Below are 24388 nucleotides of genomic sequence, written 5' to 3'. Positions count from 1 at the left end.
AGACACATACTACAAAGAAGAGCTTCCCAAGATAAGCAATTTCCTGAGGTTAATGATAAGATAGCAGGAGAGACGAGCGGGATGTTGACTGTACATCATTTCAGCTAATCATTCACCTCCCAAAGATATCCGGTGTGCCTTGACAGTCCTTGCTGTTATAAAGTGCAAATGAAAGGCAAATGAACTTTTGCCCCCCACCTTTCGAGCTTCACTTTGTGTGAAAAAAGAGGGATTAACAGTCTGCATGTTAGCATCCTCACATCCTTTTCTGCCCACATTTCTGAAATCTATTCTCTCCTCATTTCTGACACTAAAACTGCCGGTTTGCACCATATGGCACATTCACCTGACCCAGACAAAACTACCTTTTTTGGTTTCTGATGCTCTTCTGTGCTGTACAGCTCTTTAAGGAAAATATGTAACAGCTTATCACGTCCTAGCTGTCTACAGTCTTCAGTGGCTCTGCACATCGCCACATAATTTCTCCCTTTGTGCCTAGTATGTTCTCCTTTTGCAACATCTCTTTTGAAGCATACAGAGCAGCCAAGAATGACAGCTGACAGCTCTCTTCCAGTGAAACTGGAGACTTAAAAGTTCTCAATACCAGCACCTGACCAGTATGCTCCCTGGAACAGGTCTCTATAGAAAATAAAAAAGAAACTTAATAAAAGCCATTCATTATTTAAACTCGCTCTTTTCCTTCCTGTTCACTTGCTTTCCTAGTATTTATCAATGTTAAGTTCAGACTCCTGGAAAAGAGATCATCTTCGTAGTGAACATGACTGCTCTACTTGCAGGAGTTTGCTTGCTTGATGAGGCTTTATCCTCTCAACCCTTTATCCCTCAAACAGCACTGTGAACTGGAGTCTCTAGGCTCCAGTTAAACTGAATTACAAGTTCTGGATCTCTGTCATGCAAAGATACGGCTGTAAATATTTAATATTCAGTATTAAAAATGAAGGGTTTCCTGCCTGAACAGCCACATGAACAGCTTCTAAACTTCCACATGGAGTTCAAAGGCACTCCCTTCTTTGTATGAAAGTAAAAGAAGAAAGGCTGGGTGGAAGCTTGAGGCATGATGACACCTCACAAGGTAAAAATGAAATCAAACAAAAGATAAAACAGCCTGACAGTCACTGGAACAAGCTAAACACTGAATCAGCAATTATTTCTGAATTGTTTATCCTGTTCCACATTGTACAACTGGTCTGCAAGACTCACCGGGCAGGCAGCTCACGTATCTGATTATGGCCAACATCCAACACTTCCAGTTTCCTGCTGTCACACACCCACTCAGGCAGGTTTTCCAGGTGATTCCTATGAATAAAGAACAAAGAGGTGTAACTAAATGATAATCAAGATGTAAAGGCTATTAATAATCCAGCCTAAAGAGAGACTCAGATACCTGTAGGAAATAAATCTGCTACATAGTATGTTTCCTATGAGACTATTATCACCCCTCTTTCTCTGAGGGTGCTACCAGTGCAGCGAGGTCGAGTGAGGAGGCAATAAAGCTAACAGCATTATTATCTCCCTAGATGTGCAGCCACAAAGAAAATGGAAAAAGCTGCTTCCAAATTACTGGGGAAGAAGTATTCAGAATATCAAGAGTACTGAGGCTGAAGAAGTCTCTCCATGGAGATACTCCTCAGAAGATATTAATATTCACGCCCTACACAAACACACCTCTTCAATCCCCCATAAATTCAACCCTGAAACCCCTCTACCACTCTTCAGCCGTCTCACTGAATAGAGCAAAACCTTTTGTGTGTGTATCTTTGAAGTTGTTTTCCTTTTCTCGCATTTGTCTTCACAAAACTAACCCTTCTGAAAATTAAGTTCTTAAAGGCAAGTTTTTCCAAATATTGCACAGAAAACACACAGCTAGGGACAGTGGGGCACTCATGTATCCTGCCATAAAGACAAAAACTAGCAGCGCAAAATGCGTGGAAGAGATTATGTGCATGTGTATTCATGTAATCGCTACTTGAGGTACCATACACAGATGAAAAACTGGGCATCCAATAACATCCAGGCACTCACAGACGTAAAGTTTGGAAAGAGGACTGTTAACACAGCATGAAAATAAATCAATGTTCATAATCATTCATGTACTTTCATCCTATAGTTTATTCATGGAATAGACTTTAACCAAAATAGGTGATAGCAACCCAACCCCTCTTATCCTTAGATAACTTCCTTTTTGATCTCAGATTTCCCTAATTTCAAGTGAGCCAAGAAGCTGAAGACACTCTGCCCATTTAGTTAGCATGCCATCACTGAATGGAGGCACAAAAAGGGGTTTGTGATCAAAATCATGCATTCTGCACCTATTTCATTTTCAGCTAAATGGAGACCATAGCTTTACAAAGAATGCTTTCCAATAAACCACACTTAGTCACACCTGTATGTTACATTGAGGTGCACAATGCAAATAACTAACTCATGGTTGATGAAACTTAGAAGTTGATGGCCACTTGCCCAGGTTAACTCACTAATTGTTACAATCACTCTCAACAGCTTAAGAGTGCGTTAAGCATACTTTTTAATTAATGAGATTATCCCTTCAATGTGCAGATGAGTAATTCCTTAAATAAGACAGACATTAAGCACATGTATAAAGTATTTTACTGATTTGTAAAAGAAACTAGAACACCCCTTTTACCATTTCTTTCCTTATCCTATCTCCCTTGTTATGGTGAGATTTATGGATGCATTCAAATGGGAACTGCAGACATTCCTACAGCAGCCACAGTGCAAAGAACAACCATGAGCTCCAGGAGCTGCTGAACTGAGAAATAAACTATCACACCATCACCTCTGCTGGGCTTATGACATGTCACATATATCCAGAAAGGAACTTCTGCACATGTCTCTCATGGGTGCACATTTGAATCATTATGTTATATCTCTACAAGATAAGAAATCATTAAATTAGGGAAACTTTAACTATAAATCCATGTTTTAGTACCAAAAAAAAAGAACTCTATAAAAAGGAAAGAGGCAAGAACTGCCCAGCAGAAAAAAGCCCATCCTAACTCTGAAAATCACTCTTATATCTCAAGGCCTGTCATTTTTCCGTAAGCCTAATTTGATGTATATTTAACAGGTCCAAGAAAAAGCACAGTCTTACCTAGAAATATCCATATAAGCCAGGCAATTAGGAACTGGATACACATCAAGGTGAGCAAGTTCTAGGAGAAAAAAAATATATTAAAGTTCCTTTAAGCAGCTAACACCCAGAGATTTCAGAATAAGTCAGTAACCTAAAAAAACTTCTGAGGATTTGGACCTTTGTGAACTGAATTTTTGTTCTTTATTATGTCTGATCACGTCTGCTATATTATGCTGTACTTGCTAGGACACACTGCATAACTGATCAGTGAGGAGAAACCAGAGGATTTTAACAGTTGTGTGGCAAATTCTCATTTTTCTTTTTTTTTGTCCTAGAGCTGTAACTTCATCTCTGCCACCCTCTGCCCAGAACAGTCAGTCACAAACCTGCTCCACTTTTTTTTCACTGGTCAGTGAAAATGGCACAGGCATAGGAAGGGAGACTTCCCACTCTGGAACAGCAAGCTACAGAATACAGCAGGGTCCTCCAGGTCATGGCAAGATTCAGAATATTTTTCAACAGATTACATAGGCCTTGGCATGCCTGTGGATTTCCTGGTTTCAGGCAGCTGTATAGTCCTTTCATGTCACCTCAACTAGTCCTAGTAATGTTATAATTTGGTTGCTTTAGGAGTATTTCATATCCTAAGGTTTTTAGGTAGCCAGGGCTTAGCATTAAGGTTGAAACAAAACCAGCCTACAGGAAATCCACTGATGTGAAAGTGTAAGAAGCATATCCATTCCTTTGGAATATGAGACTAAAACAAGGTGGCTGAGGATGACAAGAGAGGACAGCCAGGAGGAATAGCAAGACCAAATAGGCAGCTGATTGCAAGATACGAGTTGACTTGGGTTCTCAGCCCTAACTCCACAGCACATGCCCAGATTATATTAACTTCTCTCAGCTACAAAGATCCTGGCATAAATACTTAATGAAGGCACGGGATTGAATAGCATTAAGACAACAGCCTTTTAAATGCAGTTCAGAGTGTTCATCAAATTCACAGCTCTCTGAGCCTGCATTTTGTTTATTTCATACCAAACTAGTCCAAAAAATAATAATGGTAGTGAAAACTGAGGTTTTTAAGTAATAGCAGCTTAGTAGTAGCAGCTTCCAGAGACAGATCAAACAAATCCCATTCATGGAACACAAGTTATTCAACTGGAAAAGCCTGCATTACTTTTATTATAAAATACAAATGAAGTTACTCAGCTTTTGTAGCTGTCTGGCCAGAGTAAGAATCTAGAGGCAATAGCAAAAATATAAATTGTTTTAGCTTGTCTCACAAATGGTTACTTCTTCAAAAATTCTCAACTCCAGGGAGAAGCAATAAATTCTTTATTTACCTTAGTAAAGCAACATATTAATAAAACACAAAGATTGACAACTTCAAGACCCCTCCTGGCTGATACAGACAGGAATTTCAGCCCACATGCTTTTTCACAGTTTTCAGACCTCCAAATCAGTAGCTCAGTGTTATTTGAAAGTCATTTCTGAAAGTCAGAAATGACACAGCACATGTGAAACCCTTTTATCCAAGCGTCATGTCCAGAGCCTCCCAATTCCTCCTGATTACACCGGGAGCATTCTACAGACAACCAGATACAAATCCAGAAGTCAGATAATAACACCAGAGCTGCCCTGAAAATGCACTTACCATTTGAGGAAGCGTACAGTGCTTTGAGAAAATATCCACTGATTTTGAGGGTTACCAGTTGATTTCGTTCACAGTGTAACACTTCGACGTTGTTAAAAACTGTTGCATCCAGCTCCCCAAGTTTGTTGTCTCTGAGATCCAGTTGGGTCACATGATGCAGAAAATCAACTTCACCAGCCTCCAATCTCCTAATTGAATTCAATCTTGCAGACAAAAAAAAAGGAGATGAAGTTAGTTGCATGGCAGGCTCCTGCTGACAAACCAATGCTCACTTTATATGGAGCTGCATGGGATTAAACTAGCATGCCTCCAGGTTCATCACCAAGGTTGATTTAAATATTTCCCCCTTTGTTATGGTACTTTAAAAGCAGGATGGATCCACTCATTTTATTCATCATGACAAAGGAATGATGACACCAAGTTCCTTTCTAAAGTACTTTGAAAACTACTGATAAAAAGCTCTGCAAGGTGGTGTATTACTATTATTGTGTCTATAAAAAGACGAACTGGCTGTTATTTGTGCCCAATAGTTTGGAAAATAACAAAATCTCTACAGTTCCTGCTGGACTATCTGCTAGAACAGCCTGGCAGATACGAGTAACCTACAGATATCGCAGTCTCTTGCCTTACTGAAAGGCCAAATCGAGATTTATGAATTCCCATATATTTGCCTCCCGCATCACCATGTTCTGCAGCAAGCAAATTCAGAGACCTGAAAATGGGCGCAGAAAGAAAACAAAGCAAAAACCCAAGACAAGTGGGCCTGTCAAATAAAGAGAACAGGTTTTATCACATCTTCACTGCAGTGTACTGACATTGCCAATACTCAGCAACTTCTGCAGAAGTTTCAACTGAATGATATTATCTATAACCCTGCAATGTTTGAGACTGCAGAGCACTCCAAAGTGTTCAGTTTCAAATTCCCAGCTCTGACTAAAATCAGTATAGTAACTTCTCCTGGCCCGTTAAGCCTCCCTAGTGAGGAGAAGGGTAAATATCTACAGTTCTACTGTTGCTCTTGCTTTCAAAGAGTTTCCCTTTGTGTAACATTTTCCAGGTAAAAGAAAATGGGTACTATTTCCCCTGTAGTGCCACAGCCTACTTTTTCCATTTTCAATTTACAAACACTGCTTCCTTCCTTAAGCAAAGCCCTTCACTGTGCAGCAAGTAGAGTTTATGAACACCGCTGATGTTTACTATTCCAGGCAGTGTTACCAAGAACCACTCTCCACTGCTCAGCAGACAATGAGAGGGCTGAAACTGCACAGCTGTAACTCAAGGCCACACTGCTGGAGCTCAGCCACAGCATCCCTACTCTGAATCCACTTTATTTGCCTTTAGCATTTATAAACACACAGGCATGTTTTAACCCACCATAAACGTTTCAGAATTCATCCATTTTAGCAGTTTTCTTAACTTACACTGCCCCTTCCTTGATGACCAAGTCTGACAGCTACATAGCAGTACAATACATTAAATATTTGCCTGAACAGCTTAAATAGTTCCAAAATTCATAACTATTTCGACCTCATGGACCAGGCTCTGAACTGCGCCTTGCTCAGCTGATTGCAGAAGACCGTATGAATAAAGAACCACCTCATATCAGAGCCGTCTGTAGTAAAGATCTGTTTAGGCTCTGTGAGGGAGTCAATAAAATAACATTACCCATGGTGGACTAGACTTCTTAGCATACCAAGAAATATTAAAGTATCTATATTTTTTTTCCTTCAACCTTCACTGTCCTTTCCTTCATCTCATGCATCTGTAACATTTCAGACAAAGGCTTTTTAGGTCAGGGATTATCATTTACATTATATTAACACTGCAGCAACAAGAACTGCAGAAATCACCAGTGTCTTATGCGGTCTTGATCTTTCAGTATAAATATTAATTTAATATTAATTAATACTAAATATTAATTTTATTTTCCTGTCTATTGATCCCCCTAAATATTACCTTATCATTAAAGAAGAGTGCTGATAGCAAGTGCTGTCAGTTACATAGTATCACCAGAAACACAGTCCCATGGACTAACACAAGAGATCCACACCCAGGGGCTATTCTGCCAGCCAAGGAGAAAATGTTTCAATACCGACTGACATCCACTTATTCTTCCCCTTTTCCAAATACCTACCTTAGATCCACATGTTTAATATGAGGCATCCTTTTTAACACCTGTAGGTTCAGGGTATCCATGCAGTTTCCTGACATACAGAGCTTATCCATGGCAGTCAGCTTCTCCAGCACCCCTGGAATGTCGGTGAACTCATTGAAGGACAGACTCACATAGCTGAGCTGACGCATATGCTCCAGCTCATCAGGAAGGGACTGGAGAAAGTTGCCATCTAGCAAAAATGTCTGCAAGCTATCAAAAACAGGGGAGAAGAAGGGAGAGTGAAGCAAGTGAGTGACCTGATAAATCACATTTCCTTCCTATGAATACACAAATCTGCTGAAGTTAGTGTGACAAAAATATACAAAAGGGCAGAAGAAAGAAAATTTTTAAGGAATAACACTTTAACATCTGCTACAGAAGATATAGACCAAATAATTAAAAAGCCTTGGCAACTATTACGTGGGCTGCATTAAGACACCTTTATCTTCAAACACAGGATCATAGAATGGTTTGGGTTGGAAGGAACTTTAAAGATCACCTAGTTACAACCCCCTGCCATAGGCAGGGACACCTTCCACTGGACCACGTTGCTCCAAGCCCAGTCCAACCTGGCCTTGAACACTGCCAGGGATGGGGCAGCCATAGCTTTTGGGGGGAATCTGCACCAGTGCCTCACCGTCTTCATAAATCCTTTTATCTAATCTAAATCTATCCTCTTTCAGTTTAAAATGAAAATTGGCCTACCATTACTTACTCTTATAAAAAGTCCCCCTCCAGCTTTCTTCTAGGCCCCCTTTAGGTACTGGAAGGAACTCCAGAACTGCAACTTCTGTGACCACTGAAGCAGATAAGCAAGGAGTTTTAAGGATTTTCTTCACCAAGTAGGTGACCCTTATGCCAAATGCTGGGGAGTGGAAGAGCTTTGACACACAAAGTGTGCTTCCCATCCATCCACAGCTCACAACTGCTTCCATACAGATCTACAAGCCAATCTGCTCTAACAAAACCCAGTAAGTTCAAACTGTTTCTCATAGAAAGATTGTGTACAGAGTATCATGAAACTGCTTGTTGCCTTTATTATCAGGCTGTCTACATTAAGTTTTAATAAAGTACTTGCTTGTGCATCTCGCCTACAACTGCTGGAACACTTCTGAGGGCATTGCAGGACACATTGAGCTCAGTCAGGGTTGGAATGCTGCAGACTGCCAGTGGGAAGTCTCCTAAATTATTATTGGAAAGGTTAAGGCTCTTCAACTTGGTGAATCTACAGTAAGATAAGAAAAAATAAAAAAAAAGAGAAGACAAATAAGTGGAGCATAAACCACCCCAAGTTACCTTGCAATAATTAATACAGGTAAGATTCGTTATGTAAATGCAAGTCCCATGCATTTTTAGTTTATGTACTCAGAACAATCAAGGAAACTATTAGACACTCAAGTTCAACACCAGTAGCAAGAGTTCACCCACATCAGGCTGGCATAGAGAAACAGGCCACCCTGAACAACACATTAAATGCATTTCCTGTGAGTGTAACCAAGAACCAAACCCTTGCCATCCTTATTGATATATAGTTTCTTTTGCGGCATCTCATCCCGTAATAAAGCATTATTAATTTTCTGAACACATTTCTTGCTAGTAAGACTACCCTACTGACACTGGTTACAAGGTGCAGGAAATTCTGAACAACAAATTTTGTGGTGCAGCTCAGCTCCATTTATGTGAGTAGATACTGCCTTTCAACCAGAAATTCTTCTTAGAACAGCCTGGTTTGAATACAGCCAGGAAATGTGATGAACTAAAGCAGAATTTAGCAAAACTTTTGTACTGACAGAGGCAAATTCTTCAGCTCTTGATTAAGCACAATGTTACAGCTCACACAGATTTCATAATTCTGTCCTTGCCATGTCATGGTGCTCTTAAAAGCCCCTTGGTTTATCACATCAGCAAATGAAGCAACTTGCACGTGCGTGCCTCAGTAAAGATGACCAAGACCATTTGAACAAAAAAACCTAAGAAGGGGACAATCCAATTAGTCAGCCTGCATATTCAGCAACATTATTATCGTTGCCTAACAACCACTGGGAGGTATGCCTAAAGGCAAGTAAAAGGATGAATGAAAAGATCTCCATCAGATTCCGATAGATGGGAGGAGGTTTCTTTTCTGGCTTTTTATTTAGACTTCATTTTCCCTTTGTTAATGCTCAAGTCCTTTATTTGTGAGAGCAGGTTTTTATATAACAAGGTGATGGAAGCAAAACTGCACCTATGAATGCTGCTGTTTCACGTGAAAGTAATACCTGGCAGCATGTGCCAGTGCATCCATACATAGCCTTTGCACTAGCCCGGCACATTCTTACCTCAAAACAATTTGCCCTCCCCTGACCATAAAACATGGACAGAAAATGCAACAACCATTAAAAGGTTAAAGAGTTTTAACACTGAAAAGCTCTTAAAAGTCCTTACCAGGTACTGCAATCAACAGGCACGCACCTTTATTATTGCCTAAATCTAACTCATGTCACTCACTCAACATGAAAATATAAGTAGCACCTTTGTGTCATATTTCAATGGGGGTTGTAAGTAAAGTATGGATTTTGCCACAGAAGACAGACTGTGAGCACACTTTATGTATACAGAGGCTTGCAGCAAGCAAGGCAATACTGTGCTCTCTTACTGGTATTTTGGTGCAAAGGTGGCAGAAAAAAAAAAAAGGCAAAATCATGCCAAAGTTATGAACAAAGATTTTGAACACACTGTGCCATGCTTGAGGCAGAAGAAGTCTGGAACAGAGTTAGTGGAGACTAAATGAAATCTTGCAATCAAATTACTGCTGCAGGGAAAAAACACTACTATGCAGAAACAACGACTAACGCATCTCTAGAGGGAGAATCGTGAAATAAAAAGGAGCTAGGGTAAGCTAGCTGATGTTAACGAGGGCTGCTAGCCAGAAAAAAAAAAGAGACAAATGACTTAAAAATCTTGAACCTAGAACTCAAAAGCACAATCCTGCATTTATCCTGAAGATAATTGTAGATTTATACCGTAGATATAATGCTCTGAAATGCAGGGTGATTCTGTGGTGGAACAGCTGTCCCTCAAAATCAACTGTTCAAAGTCAACTTTGAGCAGTCAACTGCTCAACAAATCTTCCTCAAAGTCAACTGCTAGTACAAACAAGAGTGCTCTCAGGACCAGACTTCCAGGGCCTTTAGAAGTTACTCCCCCCCCCCCAGTATTTAGGTAAGTGCAAAAACAGTGGTGAAGATAGAAAGATTAAATCAAATAACTAAACTGCTGGAGAAACATCAATATGCAACCATTCCAATGTTCACATAAAAAAAATTAAGAAGTGAAAATTACAATCTACTAGAAGACTGCAAATACAACCTTGAGATAAAATTACAGCAGATCAAGCTAATACACAGAGGAAAGAGGACTGAAACATGGGGTCTATAACTGTCCTAGGTCAAAACCAAGGGAGGGGGGAGAATCACCACACACCACCCCACCCCCCCAAATTATCTGGATCACATTTCTACCACCCTAACATATGTTTTAATGAGTGCATATTAAGGGTCTTCTGTGAGTAAATCTAATTACTAAAGACAGAAACTGGTTAACAGGGGTACATAGCATGTAATGGAGGATGCGTAATAGTACATCCAGTGGGTATACTCATATATTTCCAGTGGATATACTCATACAGAAGCTGAAAATGCACACATAAATCTATGTCAAATAATCCAGAAAGGAGCGTTTGTTGTTTAATTGCATTTAAAGACAAGCTGAAAGATAGATACCGTTAAGAGATTCAAGTTAATTCAAGTTAAGAGATTAATTTAAGTCAACTGGCAGGAAACATATATTTTCTTCCTCCTTTGTAAACGTGCTCATTTACAAAATGCTAGTAGAGAACATTACTAAGCCAAACAAGCAGGCATTTGCTTAAAGTCTAAGTCTACCTCTCATCTTTGGCCACTCCCCACTATCCACATCACAAATGGGTCGGTGAACTTCCTTTACTGAGCACTGCCATGCTGCATATTTAAAATGCTGAATTGTTTATATTGCTTCTTATATCTAGATAGATTTACAGTCAGTACCACTTGTAACATCAACATAAATAAGGCAGAAGTATTTTACAGACTCAAGTTTTTTGTTGCTGCTCAGTTTGCAGTGTTGGGCTTACAACCGATTTTACCAAGCAACATCTTTGCTGTTTTCTCCCACCCAATTCTTTACTTCTACCAAAAGCACGGTAGACTGATGCTGTCCCCATGGCATTGCTAGAAAGAAAAGGCACAACATTGCTTGTTTGAGGCATGACAGTGTAATAACCTCATACTGAATCTGTACATATGCTTTCCTTCCTCTTCTCCGTCCTTCTCTGGGGTTCTAGACTTCGTTAAAAAAGTCAACCTGAAGAACAGTATCTCTCAACACACTACATTCAGTTAGCTTACTAAGCTTTCTATTGTAATGACCAATATATGAACACTCACTTCTCTGGCTAAAAATAGTCCTACTTTAAGCTAGAGCAAAATGTTGCCACGTCAACCCTTGGGTTTCAATATGCAATATGACTGAACACTAATTGCCATAACTGAGCCAAAAATGCTCAATTAATCCTGAAGCTGCCATATCAAGAGTGGCTTTCGTCTGACATACACAAAATGAGGAGAGGGACTAACGAGAAGTCTGCATCACAGCAAAGCAATGATCTGACATGCTAATTTCAAATTCAGATCTGCCCGATGTGCACAGCACAGGAATTTCCATTACACAGGACAGCATTTGCGTTCCACTACGGCTGGAGTGGGGTGAACAGGATATTCGAATTGGCCATACACCATCATTGAAATGCGGCTACAGACATGCCTGATAAAGCCCTTCATGCCCTACTCTTACCAAAAGCAATTAAAAAGCAGTATTTTACTACACCCAAAACAGATGACATGGCTTAATAAAGGACTCAGTTTAAAGAAAACAATCACTTGCCCAATACTCTTTCCCCTATTTGGGCTTCCTCATGACTCTGCTATGGTTGCAGTTGAACACCATTTCAAGCAGGAGCACAACTGCCCCTCAGCTTCAGTGCCATTTCTGAGCAGATCACTTGCCTAGCAGCATTGTGATGAGCTCCGGAACTCAACTACAACTTGCCATCTTCATGAAAGCCTGCTACTTTGGCCAACAACTTAATCATGAAGAGAATTTCCATGTAAACCCATTAATTATCAATTTCTCCATTACATGAACGAATAAATGAGAACATAATTTTGTTCCTTTCTTTTTTAAACCTCAAGGGGAGGAGGAGAGAAAGGAAAAAGCAGACTGATAGATGCAGTTTTGTTATCTTTGCTACCCTTAACGCCAACACACCAGGAACAGTCATCCTGGTATTTCTCCCCTCTACGTGCATTTAAAACTATAAAAGGCAAAACAATTCTGGCATACAGACTTGAGTCTATATGCCAAAATTAATTGCTAGATTATACTGAAGAGTGGAAAATAAAAAAAGAAAGAAGAAAACAGACTGCACTGCACAAAAAGGAATAACCTTAAACCGAGACAGTTATTTTTCAAAATACACAAATAATCAAAGATGTTAAGTCAAATTCTTCACACTACCTCCAAACTTAAGACATCAATAAAGCTTTTATCCTATTACATAGTTGGTAAGAAGACCATAAAGACAAGAAGAAATAAAATGTATGTTCTGTAAGTGGAAATTAACTGAACCCACATTACTGTACTTTGCAGTTCTCCATTTCTGCACGTACCTAGAGCACACTGGTTCACTAGGGGGGAAAGACTATCCTCTGAGGAAGAACAAAATTCCTAGAAAAAAGTGAAAAAATATTCTCCTCTATATTGGAAGTTTATGGTTTTAATACAAAATTAGATAGGGGTGAGCTTCCAAACTAAAGCCCATTTTTAAATACATAAAAATAAAACCCTTGCTTTGGAAGCTATCTCAGAAAGCAGTAGACAAGTAAATCAGAGTAGGCTGATAATAACAAAATTCCATAAATATGCTCACTACTTCTGAAGCATTATTTGGAAGAGATACTGCTGTACTTAGCCTAATAGTTCCAATAAACTGAATCTGATTAATAACTGCATTTTCTACTTTTAGACTACCCTATTTTTAAAAATGTTATTTTATAGCATATTTCTCCGTGCCATCTATTTTTCTCCTAGCACTATTAAGGCGTGCACTGCTCCAATTTAAACAATCAAAAAAATCCATTGTGTTTCAGGCATTAAACCGGTTTTGCTGCCTTCCCCACTCAGTCACTTGTAGTGACATGATTTTGCAATTTACTTTTCTTTAATCAAATGTCACTGATTTTTGCTGAGTATTCATATGAGGGTACTTGGCGAGTTCAGAAAGGTACACAGGAGCTATGTAGAATGCAACCAGTCATGAAGATCTGGAAAGATGCACATACAAAACCAAACTTTTCCTTCAATGTCTTTACAAGCTGAATAAAACAAAAGTGATGAAGTTACATAAAGAACGTACTCTGAGTGTCTTCTTAGTATTAAAACCAGAAAAAAACAATCCAAGGCTACAGAACTTAGAAAATAAACATAGCACCAGAATATAGCAAACACTGGAAGGAGGTCATTTCTAGTAGACCTCTGGTTGTCAACAGCAGGTCAACTTCTCCTTGCTCTAATGCTAAGACAACTATGCTTCAGTCTTCAGCTTCAAGCAAAAGAGAAGAAATGACTATAAAACCAAGGCTCCCTGAGACCATGAGCATGAGTGAAAGCTCCCAGCACCTTCCCACACCACAAAGCATGCAATGGCACTCCATTCCTTGTGGCAGCACACTCCTCGTGTTAGCTGGATTCACTTAAATAACTTCAATAAATGTGTGCATCTAAAAGCAAATTCTTTTCCAGAAGAGCATCCTAAAAAACAAACAAAACCCAACAAACCAACCAAACAGCCATCCCCCAAAAAGGAGAAAGCTCTTATCTTTGCCAGTGCATCTACTGTTAGTGGTCTGTGGGGCCTGGCAAGAGCAAAGATGTCCATTTGACACATCCATCCACCCATCCATCCAAATTTCTCCACTAACCTCAGTTTCATACACTAGCAATAATTACAAGGAGCACTTCAAGGCACTTTGAGACCAAATGTCAATCTGGAGATTTCCCTCCCTGCTCCTCAATCTCTAGGGACAAGCTGGAACCAAACTACATCGCAAGCTTGTCTGCTGGGTTCACACAGCTGAATTGCTAATATCCCCCTTCCTATCTGGGAACCTCAGTATTCTCTGAGCCAAATTATACACCTGTTGCACAACAGGTTTGTAAGGAGAGTTTATCTTGAGGAACCTCCAAATGGGTTTTTAAAGAGGCTTTAGACTGAGGATCCCCTCAAATTCTGGGGTTTCAGATACAAACATCTATCCAACAGTTGAAAGTAGCAAGGGATTTCAGAAACACATCAACAATTGAGTCTTCTGGCCTTCTCATACCTTACAGATTTAACTTCCAGAAACTGCCACTAGCCCAGAAGAGTGTGAGCTGAGATGCCAGAGAAGGCACTCAATTTCTAAAGAGGCTCTGGGAGAGAAAAAATACCAACTGATCTTAAGATAAAAAGCCATATAATCACTGATAATAACTAACAACCACAACCAGAATAACACCTTGTTCTTCAGATAAAATTGGCAAGCATCATTTTGTTTATGAAAACAAACTCTGTGGCTTATTAATCCCTCCTTTCTCCTTTTTTTTTTTTTTAATCTGAACAGGCTTATATTAAAAATCCACATACTGAAAACTTACTTTTCAGTATCAACAAGCAAACAGTATTCTTGATGCCAGCAGTTTTCCAACAGCACTGACTGAAACAACTACATATAAATATAAAGCATGCTTAGCCCAGTGAAGCAGAGCAACAGTAAATAAAGACTACAGTTTATTTATTTGCTTCAAACCTAGAGCAATAGTACTCTGCAAAACTAGTAAGCTTGAACTCTTGCTTGCATTTCAGAACAAAAGCCATGAAGTTGCATTGTAGATAATGGGCAAGTGAGGCTTGGGAACACACCGGACATATGGATCTCTTTACATTTAAAAGGAATAAAAATATCTACAAACCAACATTTAAAGAGTATAAGCAATGAAATTTAGACAACTTAAGACAAAAGCATATCTTCAGTCACTCCATTTCCAGTATACAGGAGCTAAAACACAAAGGGTTTTAAGGTAAATTCTGACTCAATGGGGGTATTATCACAAGACATGTCAGCCACTTCTAATACTGCAACAGCTGGGCAATCTTTCAAACGGTGAATATCCTCTCTTCCCGAAAGGACAGCACCCTTTCCTATAATTTTAGGAAAGCTACTGTGAGGAAGAACAAGTACCATCATTTCCTGTGGGGTGTTTGTTTGTTTTTGAAACAGAGATGAATTTTCAGACTGCCTATTTTACACTTAGTATGAAAAGTGTATTCCCTGGTAAGTAGGCAAAAAATACAGGTAACTCTATATAACTTTTCATTATTTGAACAGTTCAGTTACACAAGTTCACAGCTGCAAATTATCTACAGCAATAGAATTCAAAGTGTGAGTGGACAGTAAAGCAAGTGAAAATGTGGTTACTAGGAAAAAATAGTGCATCTACAGCTCTGTACCTCTTACATGCCACCAGCAATTTAGTTCTAAACATTTTATTCAGAAATGCAATTAATAACATGATGTTAACAACTGAAAGAAGTAACTGCATAAGCAAAAGTTGGAATTCCTGTTTTTTCCCCAACTCATTCCTGACGGTACTTGCCAAGCTAATGCATATGTCAGCATCTCATTACTATAAGCCAGCTGCTTCTAAGTCTACTCAGTGGGTAGCTGAAAAGCTGGTATTGTCCTCTGCCTTTGACATACCTCTTGTTTTGAAATCCAGCATTCATGAGCACTTGTCAAATTACCACCTAAAGTGATTTATTTAGGGCACCAGAAGCTGCTTATAGCAATTTTCCTAGGCTGCCTTGCTAACCAGATTTTAATCAAAAATTGTACCAGGAAGCATAGCTATGTAAATGCCAATGCATTTTGCTCACAACATCCAAGTGCATTATTTTGGAGCCTTAAATACTTCTGGGCTTGATTCACTGGTGCTGTGCCCTGTGTGCAGCTACAATTTAGCAATTCAGAATTTGGTATAAAAGCCAACAGTACCAAATCGGAACAGCAGAGATTTTGTACTTGCTTTGCAGTGGGGTTTGAAAGAACATCAGTGAAAAAAAAAAAAAGACTCTTGGTTTATCCAGTCAAGTTTTACCTTGAGCAACACCCCCCAAAAATCTGAAAATGGTTTTATGAAACTGGTTTTAAAAGGAGGAAAAAAAGATAAAAGGAAAAAAAAAGAAAAAAGTCAGACAAATGACAGCTTGTGTTCCCAGGAATGACTGATCTTCCCTTACTTCACACATGCTTTCATACTGGGATTCACTAATAATTTCAAAAAGATAGAGTGGTTCCTTTCTTGCTTGGTTTCATGTATTTACTCACTACAGAAAAGCAGGTTTACAGTAGCAGTGACGCTGGCTCAAGACTTTTTGCCAGAACAAGTAAAACTCAAGTTTGCCCACCCTAAGGAGAAGCTGGCACTGTGTTTCCTAAGGCAGGAAGCAACATGGCTTGGGAGAGCACTCCAGGGCCAGGCTTGTGCTTTTGCTGCAGTTGGGAGGCAAAAACGTAACCATCAGGGCACTGCTCCTCCTAACCCTCAGTAGGAGCTACCATGTCATGTAGCCCTTCCCACTAACACAGCAATGGGGACAGTGGCAGCAGCTTCCAGCTACCCACTGCCTGGGTGATGACACCTGTGCTGGATGAAGGATGGAGGACATCAGCAGTGGCAAAGAGAAGGTTAGCACAAAGGGACAGGAGTTCTCAAGGCACTGGCTCTGATCCACTCAAACAATGCTGTGCAACCTTCCTAATCTTTTTTGGTTTTGCTCCAGAGGTTCACAGACCTTTTCTGTGCCTTCTTGACAAGCTCAAAGCAAAGGAGGCAGAGCAAACTATGATTCACTGACAGAATAGGACCAGCTCTCAGAAGAACAAGACAATCAATTTTACACCACCTCAGGTAGACGCCACTTCTTCAGATTTTCCTGATGCAGAATCTCAAAAAACAGGAGAATTTTGTTTGGTCACCTGAACTCTTTTACTCCTGTACATTCAGGCTCATATTAGTGAGAAAAAAAATTAACTTTCAGCAAGACTCCTCAGCTGCTCCTACAACTGCAGTACCAAGAGAACAGAGACATTGAACATTGCCCATCAAATGATCTGCTTTCTAATCCCAAACAGAATTAGCTGTATGTACATGGACAAAATATAATCACGTATGTTCTGTACACTTCCTTATATTTAAAAAAGAAAAATTATTAAAATTCATTAAAATAAAGACATTCCTTATTTCTCCATGTTTCTCACCTAACTTACGCTAAAATTCCTCTTGCTATCTGGAGACACATACCGACATTCACAGAATTTTTAGAATCATAGAATAGTTAGGGTTGGAAAGGACCTTAAGATCATCAGGTTCCAACCCCCCTGCCGTGGGCAGGGACACCTCACACTAAACCATCTCACCCAAGGCCTCGTCCAACCTGGTCTTGAACACTGCCAGGGATGGAGCATTAACAACCTCCCTGGGCAACCCATTCCAGTGCCTCACCACCCTAACAGGAAAGAACCCAGTATTCCTCTCCGGACTGTGCTCATAAGCTCTTGGAAACTGCCTGCTCTGTTTGTGAAGCAGATCTGCTGGGTTCATTTATCTTCCATCATGCCAAGTTTTTTGTTTTTTTCCAGAACACAATCAGAATTATATAAAAATACAACAGTCCGCATATTCTATCTTTATTTTTCAGCTGTTTGTCAAAGACGAAAGGATTTAGAAATGTGGTTTAAAACATTTTGTTTGAACAGGGCCATCCACAAATACAATCCTGAGCTACTCTGCAATTCAGTTACCGCTGAAATTAAAATCAAAGTTTGAAATTCAGTATGGAAACATTCATCTTTTTCAATACAGAAAGGCTGCTGATTCCACATACTATATCATTCAGATCGCAAATTGTGCTGCCATCTATCCATTTGTTACATTCCTGGGTGAGCTACAGTGGAAAGAGCAACTAGAAGGTCACAATTACTAGGGAGGAAGAATTAGGGCTTAGCAGAATAGAAAGAAGACACGAATTTATTAAATCAGGGGCTTTCTTTACTTGGGAGTAACAAAAAGCTAAGTAGTCACACACAGTACTGTTCCTACCTGGTCCTTTCATATGCAACTCACCAACTCACATTGGTTTGACATCACACAATGAAGAACTACAGTGGGTAGGTAAAAACAATGCATTCTGAAAACTGCATTTGGATTGAAAATAGCCTTCTATTTACAACAAAAACACTACGTTTCTTACAAAAGTTAGTCTATCACACAGAATTAACCAGTTTCTGAAACATTACAACCAGGACAATGCTCCCTAACAGTAGGTAGTAAGTTTTCAGGAAAGCTCCTTCAAACCAGTGGTCACTTGGCTCCAAGGGAAGAGGAAGACTAATAGAACCATAGCACTTTACCTTTGTAATTCACTAAGCGCTCTGCTTGTGGATGGGCTGGGGTTTAGCCTCAGGAAGTTCTGCTTTAAATTGAGATGAGTGAGGTCTTGGCTGTAAAACAGGTTGGCAGGCAGGTGCTCCAGGCTGCAGCATGAAAGATCCACTGAGCTTATGCGTTGTGATGCAATCTGGAAGTCAAGAGGTACACCAATATTTAAATACTGTAATCAAAAAATAACATTTCCTTCACCTCTACTAGCACAAGATAAACTGTTTTTAAGTACAGCAGAAATCAGTGTCCACATACATAGCTGATCTAATGCAATTTATATCATGCAAGCTATGTCATGATCTCTTGCTTTGCCTCGGTGCCAAAACCAGGTCCACAGATGGCTAGCAGCAGGAAAAGCACAAAGGCTTGTCAAACTAATAAATGAAATGGATTAATTTTCATCAATGAAGTTACATGATACTCTATGGCCAAGAGATCTGACATAAACTTCAGTCTTTAATTAGCAAGTAACGCCAGCAAAACCAAAGTGTAGAAGTCTTCCATATTGCTGCATGATGGGCCCGTAGACCCAGTGAGTGGAGGCAAAGAAATAACAGTTATCACCATCAAAAGCAGGTACTAAATGGCAGAAGAAAGACCTATCCCAGTTAAATCTTACAGGAGAAAAAAATATATCACAGCAGCAGCAAAACACCAAGCAGTGATCTCTTCTCAATGACTCGGAAAACTAGGAAAAAAATTAGAAAAGTGATAAAAATGTGATAAAAACAAAACTGAGCTTTGGGGGTTTAATACTGTGCTCTAGAAAAGGGAAAGTAAAACAAACGGTCTACAGAGGCTGAAGAAATCATACCACCTGGCACTACATATAGCTAGTATGACTGCACAGAAAACTACAGCCAACAAATTCAAGCAACACCAGCTCCACCCCTTACCAAATCTGTGGGATTCAGCTGAGTGAACTACATCCTGCTGCTTTTTTCTATTTATTAGTCTTTATTTAAAAAAACAAACCAAACCCCCAACTCGTAATCAATGACCAGTGGCAGTCTATAACAGCTTCTGAACTCTGATGAAGGAGACACCACGCAACCTTCTCGGCAGAGGTACAGCCCCTGCCATAAAGTACCCTGAAACTAGAGACATCGGGTTTTGCTGGCAGAAGTGAAGCAACTTGCCACTGAAAGGACAGCCAAGGAATTTTTCCTTCCTTTTTTTCCTCTCCAATGCAAGCTACATGGGCCTCAGGATAAGTGGTCTCTATTATAAACACACAGCCATAAGCTTCGAGAAGAACAGACGGTGCAGTGTTTTTCTCTAATGCGACCGTTAATAATCCAGTCCTCCCACATCCATTAAAACACTTGAATTTGTTACTCAATTAGTTCAGTCCTTTTGTTACTGTACCTACTATTTTTCTTCCCCGGTAGTATTAGACAAAAATTATTCATAGGCTATTCAGAGCAGTTATTTCTGAATAATCTAGGTATTCACTCTGTTTATTCTGCCAGACCCTGCCGGGCATGCTACAGTTCTCATCACACCAAAAACACAAGAGATTAAAAAGCGCTGACAACCGTTACATTAAAAAGGAGAATGTGTAATTTCAGGTGTAATGCTTACATACACTGTCGCTCCAACTACTTGTTTAGAACGCGATATGAACAGTAATAAGCAACCTAGCAGGGATTAGCAAGGCATGTTACCCTAAAAATATCCAATGTACCAAAACCAGTAACCCTAAGTGTGAATCACAATAAAGCAGCCAAACAAGTCTAAATTCTGCTCTGATCTCAAAAAAAGGATGCAAATCCTTTCTTAATATCATCAAGCCCTGTGAAAATAAATCCAAAGCAATATTGGTTTACAGGGTTTATGTTCTGGTTATTTTTCCTTTGCTGCTTGTTTGTTTTGCTGTTGTTATTTTTTTCCTTACAGGAAACACTTTGTTCCACAAAGAATTTAATTAAGCTTTTCGTGCAATTGGCATATACTGAATGATGCCTCCACCAGAGAGACAACTGTGAAAGTTAAAACTGTATTTTAAAAGGTAGGAGTTCTGTAAACAACTGTAATTTTATTGAAGCTTTTTTTGCTAGCTAAACAGTACTCTAAGAATTAACTTCTGAATTGTTACTGAAGGAATATCCATATAAATACACAGAGTTATTCTCAAAGGTGGGGATAAAGACTTTTTTATTGCTCAATACTGTTCTGTAATAAATTCCTAGAGAATAGAGGAACAAGATGAAAAGCAAAGAAAAGTGACAAAGGAGAACATCATCGTAACAATACTTCCTTTGGTTCACCAGAAACTTTCATCAGTTGTTTTGAAGTTGAGTACTGAAGTTCTCAATTGATGTGGCTACAAAAAGGAACAACAAAGGGATACTGCAATCTTGCAGTCATCTTCAACTGATTTTAAATGCAGTAAGACTGTGCATGTGTGTGTTTGTTATTGTTTACTAAGATGAACAGGTTTTTCCAAAAGCTGATACAGTTTTTAATAAAGCACTGGGTTTCCTTGGATCACTGTGAGGAATCACTGCAGAGATAAGCTGATAAAGGCTAAGAAAATGCTGACTACACTATCTCTCACAGTCACAGGAATAAAAAGCATCCGGAGTAAAGGACATTATCTGCAGAAAGTAGGGTTTCCACTGGAACAAAAAAGAAAATCCAAAAAATAAAACAACAAAGCAAACCAAGACATTCTGCTGTAAATAAATACCCCAACAAGTTATTTGAGCTGGGTTCAACAGACCCATGCTTCCAACAGGAATGGTTAAGAGTGCCAGTGTGGCAGCAATGCTAGAGTGAAAGGCTTTCTAGACATATGTGGAACCTGCATCAAGCTTTCATTATAGCTTGTTTGGTGTTTTCATCTGGAAAACTTAGAAGTATAACTGTTCCATGTGCTTTACATATTAATATAAAACACAAGCAACACAGTTCATGACTCTCCAGTCAGAAGAAGCCATTGTCCAGACCAATCGCCCTGGAACATCTTCTCATCACATCCTAAACTGCATGCATCCTTAGCACTTGTTTTCACAAGAAATTCCTGTTGCATTTCTTATACTGATGACATGGGGGAAATGGCTGGGGCAACGACCTTCTCGGAAGATGGTGCATGACTCCCTCTCAGTTATGGTAGCTACAGCATAAGCTGTAGAGTCAGCTTCTTTCTTTGCCAGAGAAGCAAGACATGAAACAGCTTGACAGCAGGGTAGCTCAAAAACATAGAAAAATCTTGTACTTCTTGAAGTCCACTGAGGATTTTTAATCACAAAGAAACAAGATGAAGCTTGCAGCCTTCTCCATTTCCTGGATATGATTTTTCAACACTTCATGGTCAATCATTGTATTGCAATGTCTCTCACTGTAACACTAGAGGAGTTGTAAGAGGGTAAGGCCAAATTTAACTTGGCACATCAAACGGTGAAGTCCAATAGAAGAGTCTTTTCCAGCTCCTGTTGCAATCTCAGCTACGCAGCCGTGGTCTACAGTGGGTTTAAATTCTTTTTTTTCTGGTCTCCACGTAAGGCATACTGAAGTGCAGTTTTGAAGAAGTGGTATACAACTATAGCATGTGTTATACAAAGAGAGCTGGATCTATCCTCTGCAAACACCAAAAAGCTGTCATTGTGCTTTTAATTTTCCCCCAGCAGCAATAAAAGGGAGTGGATTCTGCAAATACTACCACAAATAGCTGCCCCTCCCTCAGGCGGTATGGCTTTTGCTACTCCCACCTGAGAGCGGCACCCAAGGCAAAGACCTAGGAGTCTCCCAAATATGAAAACTCACTTTTAAACATGTTAATTACAAGTATAAACAACCGTATTTACAAGTATAAACAACAACTCACAAAAGCCAGCACTATCTTCAATTAAAATGTTTTGCCAAGGTGTTTCAATTTTCTTAATTATTTTCAGTTTTAAAAAGTAAACAGTATTTCAAGACTGGTGAAAGTATGGTATGGGTTCACTGTAAATCTTAAGCAGCTGGCAACAAAAAAAAACAGAAAAATACTTGTATCAGCCAATACTCTTGCCTCTTCTTGCTACACAGGGCTAAAATCCACTTCGCTTTGTCTATCAGTATAATGCCACCTCTGTCACTGAGCTATGCAGCAAGACTGATTATCGTCTTTGTTTTAAAGCCTTGGCTATACGACAAAAATGATGTGTTGCTGACAATGGATGTCAGCAGTGGACACAGCTGAACCCAGCTGTATGGACAAACACAAGCCTTGTTTACACAAGGACATCTTTTGCTGTGACCTGTGGTGTGAATTTAAACCAACGTAATTATGTCTTTTTCCTGTTTACCCTCATCCCATTCCCTATAGCTCTATTCAGATAAGAAATTACTATTTAGGACTTCAATAGAAGACAATTAAAACGACTAAACAGCCCACATGTACAGGCAGCCAAATTCCCAGTCTGTTTGAACTGAGTTGACGATGTTAAATTATACCTGCTGTAGACATGCTAATGCAAAGGCAGTGTAATTTTTCTCCTTTAGGATTTGTTTTTAAACAGTTAAATAATCACCACATCCCACCAATGCCTCCTGCATAAGGCTTAACAGCAATACATACACCTGAAATATCTAAACCAACCACTTAGAGCAAACAGGTTCTCCTCATCTCAGACATAACCTTGCTTCAAATCCTAATCCTCCTTTCTATTAGTACATCAAAGCCCTGCTTGGCATAAAGGCCTCCCTCTGCTGAGCTGAACTCCACAGCCAGGAAACACATCAGTGCCCTCAGTCACAGCCAAGAGCTGAAGAACTGTTCAGACTGGTAAACAAGCTAATGCCAAAAACCTAAATGAAGGGGGGAGGGAGAAATGAAACTCGTCTTTAAAGCCATGTATTTTCACCTTTAAATGACAGTTTTCAAAATGGGCAGTCCAAGGGGTGAAAAGGTAATGGCTTTTCCATCCTCTCCTGTTTGTTTTCTTTTGAATGTTGAATTAGATGCGTGCTAACTCAAGCTAAGGGCCTTGCAAAGAAGAGATAAAACTCATCAGAGGCTTGAACACGTGCCACTCAGATTCACAAACCCAACAGGCAACACAACAAGTAAGCACTGTAATTGCCTACCAAGATGAAGGGCAGGAGCAAACACAGTGTGGCAGCGTTCACAGGGCACAAGCTTCAAGCCCAATCTCTCCTCCACAGGCAACGCAGCCAAAAAGCGTCTGGTTCGAACACCTCATGCCAGCAAGACATGGGGGCATGAAGACTAATTCTTGTCCCTGCCCTCTCTCCTCTTCTTAGCTCTGAAGATTTATATAGCATGCAGAAATTGCTCAATTCTAATTCTGCCCCTTCGGCAAAGCTGTAGAGACATAACTGAAAACAGTAGTAGCAAATGTGTGTGTGGAGGGAGAAATGTGCAGGTAATTAAGCAGAAGTTGTGCTCCTTTACCGTTCATGATAGGAGTCCAGAAGAAATTCCACAGATTTGAAAGTGAGTGTCCCAGATTTAGTAAAGATCTCAGAAGCGAGAATGTGTCAAAAAAAAAAAAATTTTACATTTGTCACCTGTCATTTGGAAATGTTTCGCAGTACCTGAAGTCATTTCCAGAATATGAGTATTTCTGTGCTCTTCTTTTAGAGGTCAGGTACTGGTATCAATATTACACAGGAAGTTACATCAACACTATTATCTTGGTGGCAATCACACTGGGATGTTCACACTGGTAACATCCCTGCAAAGACAAGGCTTAAGATGCAACTTGAAGTTAAGGAACAGTAATTAGATGTAGTATTACTCATAATTCAGACATTATATACTTGTAATTCGAATCACTTGGTGGAGCAAGGCATAGTAACACCCTTAAAACAGCTTGACTGAAACAATTCATCTATA

At 39.6% G+C, this 24388-nt stretch overlaps 1 protein-coding gene across 1 annotated transcript in view; it reads right to left on the bottom strand.

Annotated features, from left to right (window-relative positions):
* PHLPP1 (PH domain and leucine rich repeat protein phosphatase 1) overlaps positions 1–24388 on the bottom strand; it is a 140371-nt gene that overhangs the window by 29307 nt on the left and 86676 nt on the right. The window contains exons 4-9 of the mRNA XM_061449316.1: positions 18513–18679; positions 8006–8152; positions 6907–7137; positions 4773–4975; positions 3134–3194; positions 1222–1317 (exon numbers count right to left, since the gene is read on the bottom strand). Coding sequence (XP_061305300.1) covers positions 1222–1317; positions 3134–3194; positions 4773–4975; positions 6907–7137; positions 8006–8152; positions 18513–18679 — 905 coding nt within the window. The remainder of the gene's footprint in view (positions 1–1221; positions 1318–3133; positions 3195–4772; positions 4976–6906; positions 7138–8005; positions 8153–18512; positions 18680–24388) is intronic.

The sequence above is a fragment of the Pezoporus flaviventris genome, unplaced genomic scaffold, assembly GCF_033815535.1.
Source record: "Pezoporus flaviventris isolate CSIRO_AGI_PZ_B2104156 unplaced genomic scaffold, CSIRO_AGI_Pfla_v1 ptg000007l, whole genome shotgun sequence".
NCBI lineage: Eukaryota > Metazoa > Chordata > Aves > Psittaciformes > Psittacidae > Pezoporus > Pezoporus flaviventris.
Note: the sequence above shows the minus strand (reverse complement) of the source record. Positions and strands in the feature narration are given on the sequence as shown.